Raw genomic sequence first — 8,830 nt, 5'->3', positions numbered from 1 at the left:
AACGCCCCCCCCCCACCCCCCCCCTCGCCTAATGTAGCTTGTTAGCGCGGCAATTAGCCTCCTCCTGTGTCCGCCCAAACACAACAACCCCGCCTCTATGTCGTAAATTGGACACTTTAAATGGCGTACAACGGCCACCAGTGCGACGATGACACCGCCGAACAGGACGAGACGCCCGCGAAGCGGCCGCGCTCCGACGGAGCCGCGCCCGGCCGCCTCCGAAGCGACGCCGACGGACGCGCCTCCTCCTCCGGCTACGTCTCCCACGCGACGCCGAGGCTTCAGAGCGACACGGTGAAGAAGAGCAGGCCACGTAGGTGTCTCACCCGGGGAAATGGAGTACTGTTTTGTTCTTTATTAGGTAGACGTTAGCTCGGGACTTGACAGCGACATTAGAGATGTGAAAGGAAATAATAAAATGTAGCACATATTTTAATTTGCTGGGGGTTGGCTTTGTAAGCGACGCGCGCAGTAATGGCTGCCGATGATGGCTTAATGTATTTATTGGCGTGATGGAGCTCCTGTCTGGCAACAAGATGGCGTTAGCACACTTTTGTCAGGATGATGAGGATGTTGGCTTTATCAGACACTTAATGCTCAGTGTTGGCGCTAGGAATAATAATAATAATACATTTTATTTATAAGGCGCCTTTCTGGGCACTCAAGGACACCGTACAAAATCAAAACAATAAAATCAAATTGGATAAAAAACAACAACAACAAAGATAGAGAAGAAAATATGATTACAATGAATAAGCAGTCAGGAATAGGTGTGTTTTGAGTCTTGATTTGAAGAGGGATATTGAATGTAAGTTATGAAGGTCTGGTGGAATGTTCAAAATGGGGTCCCAGGGACCCCATCAAGTCTTAAAAATGGGGTCCCACTTTTTTTCTTGTAAGCGCTTTGAAAACAAATGATAAATGTACGCATTATCCTGTTATATCTCACATTCTATGTTGTGTTTTGGAAAAAAAGGTTGTCATAAACCTTACTTAATTCATTAGAAAAATAATACAAAAGTAAACAAATGTTTATACTAGGGATGTCCGATAATGGCTTTTTGCCGATATCCGATATTCCATTATTGTCCAACTCTTTAATTACCGATACCGATATCAACCGATACCGATATATGCAGTCGTGGAATTAACACATTATTATGCCTAATTTGGACAACCAGGTATGGTGAAGATAAGGTACTTTTTAAAAAAATTAGTAAAATAAGATAAATAAATTAAAAACATTTTCTTGAATAAAAAAGAAAGTACAACAATATAAAAACAGTTACATAGAAACTAGTAATGAATGAAAATTTGTAAAATTAACTGTTAAAGCAGGGGTCACCAACGTTTTTGAAAGCAAGAGCTACTTCTTGGGTAGTGATTAATGCGAAGGGCTACCAGTTTGATACACACTTCAATAAATTGCCAGAAATAGTCAATTTGCCTGTAACTCTATGTTATTATTAATAATTAATGATATTTATCTTTGTGGAAACACTGATCATCTTAATGATTTCTCACAATAAATATATATAGAAACAGATAAATATCAAAATGCAACACTTTATTTTTATATTTGATCACTTCTAAGACAGTCTTGTGAAATCACAATATCCCATTTTAACCAGCTAGCCACTAACATTTTTTTAACAAATCATGAATTACTTTGCACCATGTTTGTACAAATAATAACTCATGTAAAATACAAAAGTCAACTCTCAAATTTTTAAATAAATCATGTCACACTTTGAACTGGACACCAAATCTGTTATCTGTTTCTTTGTCAGTTAGTGAAGACCAAGTCTTAAAAATATTTTCTTGGATTTTCAAATTCTATTTGAGTTTTGTCTCTCTTACAATTAAAAATGTCGAGCAAAGCGAGACCAGCTTGCTAGTAAATAAATATAATTAAAAAAATAGAGGCAGCTCACTGGTAAGTGCTGCTATTTGAGCTATTTTTAGAACAGGCCAGCGGGCTACTCATCTGGTCCTTGCGGGCTACCTGGTGCCCGCGGGCACCGCGTTGGTGACCCCTGTGTTAAAGGTTAGTACTATTAGTGGAGCAGCAGCACGCACAATCATGTGTGCTTACGGACTGTATCCCTTGCAGACTGTATTGATATATATTGATATATAATGTAGGAAGCAGAATATTAATAACAGAAAGAAACAACCCTTTTGTGTGAATGAGTGTAAATGGGGGGAGGGAGGTTTATGTTGGTGCACTAATTGTAAGTGTATCTTGTGTTTTTTATGTTGATTTAATTTAAAAAAAAACGATACCGATAATTTAAAAAACGATACCGATAATTTCCGATATTACATTTTAACGCATATATCGGCCGATAATATCGGCAGGCAGATATTATCGGACATCTCTAGTTTATACATATGTAAATGTGTGCAGTTATAAACATTCACTTTCTTCTTTGCTTTATGGATCTAAAATTTACCGATGCCGGTAGTTTTTTCTATATTTGTATTTGCTTTCTATATTTGTATTTGAAAGACTGTAATTTAAAAAACATTAAAGGTTAAAACATTGTAATTACTAATATGGCATTTTAAATAATTATATTATTGTATTTTATGGCATTTTAAGAGTTAAAATACTATTTTATAGCATTTTTAAGGGTTGAAATACTGTAATTTATGAGTTTTAAGGGTTAAAAGACTATTTCATGGCATTTTTTAAGGATTAAATCATTATTTTTTTAAGGTTGAAAGACTAATTTAATGTATTTTTTACCTTGAAAATCAGCTTTTACCTTGAAAACCTGCCATTGCCTTGAAAATCAGTTTTTACCTGAAAATCTACTTTTACCTTGAAAATTTGCTTTTACCTTGAAAATCTGTTTTTGCCTTGAGAGCCATTGCCTTGAAAATTAGCTTTTACCTTAATAAATAAGCTCGTACCTTGAAAATTAGCTTTTACCCTGAAAATCAGCTTTTAACTTGAAAATCCGCCATTGCCTTGAAAATCAGCTTTTGCCTTGAAAGTCAGCTTTTACCTTGAAAATCAGCTTTTACCCTGAAAATGATCTTTTACCCTGAAAATTAGCTTTTACCTTGAAAATAAGCTTTTGCCTTGAAAATCAGTTTTCACCTGAAAATCAGCATTTACCTTGAAAGTCAGCATTTACTTTGAAAGTCAGCATTTACTTTGAAAATCAGCATTTACCTTGAAAATCAGCGTTTACCTTGAAAGTCAGCATTTACTTTGAAAGTCAGCATTTACTTTGAAAGTCAGCTTTTACTTTGAAAGTCAGTTTTTACTTTGAAAATTAGCTTTCACCTGAAAATCAGCTTTTACCTTGAAAGTCAGCTTTTATCTTGAAAATTAGCTTTTACCTTGAAAATCAGTTTTTGCCTTGAGAGCCATTGCCTTGAAAATCAGCTTTTACCTTGAAAATTAGCTCGTACCTTGAAAATGAGCTTTTACCTTGAAAATAAGCTTTTGCCTTGAAAATCAGTTTTCACCTGAAAATCAGCATTTACCTTGAAAGTCAGCATTTACTTTGAAAGTCAGCATTTACCTTGAAAGTCAGCTTTTACCTTGAAAGTCAGCTTTTACCTTGAAAGTCAGCTTTTACCTTGAAAATTAGCTTTCACCTGAAAATCAGCTTTTATCTTGAAAATAAGCTCGTACCTTGAAAATTAGCTTTTACCTTGAAAATCAGCTTTTAACTTGAAAATCCGCCATTGCCTTGAAAATCAGCTTTTGCCTTGAAAGTCAGCTTTTACCTTGAAAATGAGCTTTTACCCTGAAAATTACCTTTTACCCTGAAAATTAGCTTTTACCTTGAAAATCAGCTTTTGCCTTGAAAATCAGCTTTTTCCTTGAAAATAAGTTTTCACCTGAAAATCAGCATTTACCTTGAAAGTCCGCTTTTACCTTGAAAGTCAGCTTTTACTTTGAAAATTAGCTTTCACCTGAAAATCAGCTTTTACCTTGAAAGTCAGCTTTTATCTTCAAAATTAGCTTTTACCTTGAAAATCAGTTTTTGCCTTGAGAGCCATTGCCTTGACAATCAGCTTTTACCTTGAAAATCAGCTTTTACCTTGAAAGTCAGCTTTTACCTTAAAAATCATTTTTAACCTGAAAATCAGCTTTTACCTTGAAAGTCAGCGTTTACCTTGGAAATCAACTTTTGATTTTCAAATTTTTAAGGCAAAAGCTGATGTTCAAGGTAAAAGCTGATGTTCAAGGTAAAAGCTGATTTTCAGGTAAAAACTGATTTTCCTCGTCCTGGAATTGCGCGTCCTTAGTGATTTCAATGCGTAAAAAGACATAAAAAGTGTGCTAACGCCAACACGGCCAGCTAATGAGATGCAACAAAAGGCTCGCTGTGGACCCTCGGAGGTTCCATCAAGAACATCCTATGACTGAAATGTAATCCGTGTGAATGCAGCCTTCCCCTGGTTTGGCATGGACATCGGCGGCACGCTGGTCAAGCTGGTCTACTTCGAGCCCAAAGACATCACGGCGGAGGAGGAGCAGGAGGAGGTGGAGAACCTGAAGAGCATCCGCCGCTACCTGACGTCCAACACGGCGTACGGCACCACGGGCATCAGGGACGTGCACCTGGAGCTCCAGGAGCTGACGCTCTGCGGCCGCACGGGAAACCTCCACTTCATCCGCTTCCCCACGCAGGACCTGCCCGCCTTCCTGCAGATGGGCCGCAACAAGCACTTCTCCAGCCTGCACACCAGCCTCTGTGCCACCGGCGGGGGCGCCTACAAGTTTGAGTCCGACTTTCGCACGGTTTGTGTTTATTCTTTTGGACAAAAAAGGTTAGCTTTGCAGCAAGATAATGTCCTTGCAATGCAACTATAACCATACATTTGCTAATGTCACTTAAAGAGGTCTATTGGAATTATTTATCAATACAAAACAAAAAGTGTATTATCCGGATAAGGACTAAACACAGGTAATAAAATAATACTATACATAAAATGTATTAAAACATAATACATTTACGTAGAACCATCCATCCCAGAATGTTTTTAAAAAGCAATGAATACCATTTAACGCAAATACATAGCTACAAAATGCAATTTCATAAGAATTTGCATTTTTAATGCTGAAAATTCAATGCCGAACCGAAATGCTAACAGTCAGCTAGCGGTAGGTAACATCAAAATATAACAGTTAGCGTGTGTCAAGTACCGCAATGTATGACTTTGTTATATATACATTCAAAAATATCAACAACAAAAAAAGCTAACATGCTGACAGTTAGAATGCGTCAAGTACCAACATTTGACTTCTGAAAAAAATTGCAAAAGAAGCTAACATGTTAATTTTAGCATGCTAACAGATAGCCTCTGTCAAGTACCAAAATGTCAGACATTGAAATGTATACCTGCGAAATTAGCTGAAAAGCTAGCATGCTAATGTCAACATGTTAACAGATAGCATGCGCTAGGCACCAAAAAAATTAGCATGTTAATTTAAGCATGCTAACAGTTAGCACCTGTCAAGTAAATAAATAAATGATAAATGGGTTATACTTGTATAGCGCTTTTCTACCTTCAAGGTACCAAAATATCACTCTGAGGTGTATGCCTGTGAATTGATTTAAAAAGCTAACATGCGTCAAGTACCAACATATGACTTCTGAAAAAATTGCCAAAAAAAAGCTAGCATGTTAATTTTAGCATGCTAACAGTCAGCACCTGTCAAGTACCAAAATATCAGATTCTGAGGTGTATGCCTGTGAAATTAGTTTAAAAAGCTAACATGCTAACAGCAAGCATTTGCCAACTTCCAAAAAATATGACTGTGAGGTTTTGTCTGAAAAATTTGCTAAAAAAAACGCTAAAAGTTAGCATTTGTCAAGCACCAAAATATCAGACTCTGAGGTATATGCCTGTGAAATGATTTAAAAAGCTAACATGCTAACAGTTAGCATGCGTCAAGTACCAACAAATGACTTCTGAAAAAATTGCCAAAAAAAAAGCTAGCATGTTAATTTTAGCATGCTAACAGTTAGCCTCTCTCAAGTACCAAAATACCAGACTCTGAGGTGTTTGCCTGCGAAATTAGTTTAAAAAGCTAACAGGAAGCCTTAGCCAGTTGCCAAAACATGACTGTGCGGTGTATGTCTGAAACATTTGCCAAAAAAAGCTAGCATGCTAACAGATAGCCTCTGTCAAGTACCAAAATTTCAGACATTGAAATGTATACCTGCGAAATTAGCTGAAAAGCTAGCATGCTAATGTCAACATGCTAACAGATAGCATGCGCTAATCACCAAAAAAATTAGCATGCTAACAGTTAGCACCTGTCAAGTACCAAAATATCAGACTCTGAGGTGTATGCCTGTGAATTTATTTAAAAAGCTAACATGCTAACAGTAAGCATGCGTCAAGTACCAACATATGACTTCTGAAAAAATTGCAAAAAAAAAGCTAGCATGTTAATTTTAGCATGCTAACATTCAGCACCTGTCAAGTACCACAATATCATACTCTGTGTATGCCTGCGAAATTAGTTTAAAAAGCTAACATGCTAACAGCAAGCATTTGCCAACTTCCAAAAAATATGACTGAGGTTTATGTCTGAAAATTTTGCTAAAAAAACGCTAAAAGTTAGCATTTGTCAAGCACCAAAATATCAGACTCTGAGGTATATGCCTGTGAAATGATTTAAAAAGCTAACATGCTAACAGTTAGCATGCGTCAAGTACCAACATATGACTTCTGAAAAAATTGCCAAAATAAAAGCTAGCATGTTAATTTTAGCATGCTAACAGTTAGCCTCTCTCAAGTACCAAAATATCAGACTCTGAGGTGTTTGCCTGCGAAATTAGTTTAAAAAGCTAACAGGAAGCCTTAGCCAGTTGCCAAAACATGACTGTGCGTATGACTGTATGTCGGAAACATTTGCCAAAAAAGCTAGCATGCTAACAGATAGCCTCTGTCAAGTACCAAAATGTCAGACATTGAGGTGTATACCCGCGAAATTAGCTGAAAAGCTAGCATGCTAATGTCAACATGTTAACAGATAGCATGCGCTAGGCACCCAAAAAATTAGCATGTTAATTTAAGCATGCTAACAGTCAGCACCTGTCAAGTACCAAAATATCAGACTCTGAGGTGTATGCCTGTGAATTGATTTAAAAAGCTAACATGCTAACAGTAAGCATGCGTCAAGTACCAACATATGACTTTTGAAAAAATTGCCAAAAAAAACCTAGCATGTTAATTTTAGCATGCTAACAGTCAGCACCTGTCAAGTACCAAAATATCATACTCTGAGGTGTATGCCTGTGAAATTAGTTTAAAAAGCTAACATGCTAACAGCAAGCATTTGCCAACTTCCAAAAAATATGACTGTGAGGTTTATGTCTGTAAAATTTGCTAAAAAAAAATAAATGCTAACAGTTAGCATTTGTCAAGCACCAGAATATCAGACTCTGAGGCATATGCCTGTGAAATGATTTAAAAAGCTAACATGCTAACAGTAAGCATGCGTCAAGTACGAACATATGACTTCTGAAAAAATTGCCAAAAAAAAGCTAGCATGTTAATTTTAGCATGCTAACAGTCAGCACCTGTCAAGTACCAAAATATCAGACTCTGAGGTGTATGCCTGTGAAATTAGTTTAAAAAGCTAACATGCTAACAGCAAGCATTTGCCAACTACCAAAAAATATGACTGTGAGGTGTATGTCTGAAAAATTTGCTAAAAAAACGCTAAAAGTTAGCATTTGTCAAGCACCAAAATATCAGACTCTGAGGTATATGCCTGTAAAATGATTTAAAAAGCTAACATGCTAACAGTTAGCATGCATCAAGTACCAACAAATGACTTCTGAAAAAATTGCCAAAAAAAAAGCTAGCATGTTAATTTTAGCATGCTAACAGTTAGCCTCACTCAAGTACCAAAATATCAGACTCTGAGGTGTTTGCCTGCGAAATTAGTTTAAAAAGCTAACAGTAAGCCTTAGCCAGTTAGCAAAACATGACTGTGCGGTGTATGTCTGAAACATTTGCCAAAGAAGCTAGCATGCTAACAGATAGCCTCTGTCAAGTACCAAAATGTCCGACATTGAGGTGTATACCTGCGAAATTAGCTGAAAAGCTAGCATGCTAATGTCAACATGTTAACAGATAGCATGCGCTAGGCACCAAAAAAGTTAGCATGCTAACAGTTAGCACCTGTCAAGTACCAAAATATCAGACTCTGAGGTGTATGCCTGTGAATTGATTTAAAAAGCTAACATGCTAACAGTAAGCATGCGTCAAGGACCAACATATGACTTCTGAAAAAATTGCCAAAAAAAAGCTAGCATGTTAATTTTAGCATGCTAACAGTCAGCACCTGTCAAGTACCAAAATATCAGACTCTGAGGTGTATGCCTGTGAAATTAGTTTAAAAAGCTAACATGCTAACAGCAAGCATTTGCCAACTACCAAAAAATATGACTGTGAGGTGTATGTCTGAAAAATTTGCTAAAAAAACGCTAAAAGTTAGCATTTGTCAAGCACCAAAATATCAGACTCTGAGGTATATGCCTGTGAAATGATTTAAAAAGCTAACATGCTAACAGTTAGCATGCGTCAAGTACCAACATTTGACTTCTGAAAAAAATTGCAAAATATAAGCTAGCCTGTTAATTTTAGCATGCTAACAGTTAGCCTCTCTCAAGTACCAATATATCAGACTCTGAGGTGTTTGCCTGCGAAATTTGTTTAAAAAGCTAACAGGAAGCCCTAGCCAGTTGCCAAAACATGACTGTGCGGTGTATGTCTGAAACATTTGCCAAAAAAAGCTAGCATGCTAACAGATAGCCTCTGTCGAGTACCAAAATGTCAGACA

The 8,830-nt window shown here is 36.9% G+C and overlaps 1 protein-coding gene across 1 annotated transcript in view; it reads left to right on the top strand.

Moving 5' to 3' along the window:
* LOC133641139 (pantothenate kinase 3-like) overlaps positions 1-8,830 on the top strand; it is a 28,394-nt gene continuing 19,564 nt past the window's right edge. Inside the window, exons 1-2 of the mRNA XM_062035024.1 lie at positions 1-313; positions 4,416-4,768. Coding sequence (XP_061891008.1) covers positions 121-313; positions 4,416-4,768 — 546 coding nt within the window. The 5' untranslated portion in view covers positions 1-120. The remainder of the gene's footprint in view (positions 314-4,415; positions 4,769-8,830) is intronic.

This window comes from Entelurus aequoreus, linkage group LG23, assembly GCF_033978785.1.
Source record: "Entelurus aequoreus isolate RoL-2023_Sb linkage group LG23, RoL_Eaeq_v1.1, whole genome shotgun sequence".
NCBI classification, from domain to species: domain Eukaryota; kingdom Metazoa; phylum Chordata; class Actinopteri; order Syngnathiformes; family Syngnathidae; genus Entelurus; species Entelurus aequoreus.
This window is presented reverse-complemented; position numbering and strand designations above follow the sequence as displayed.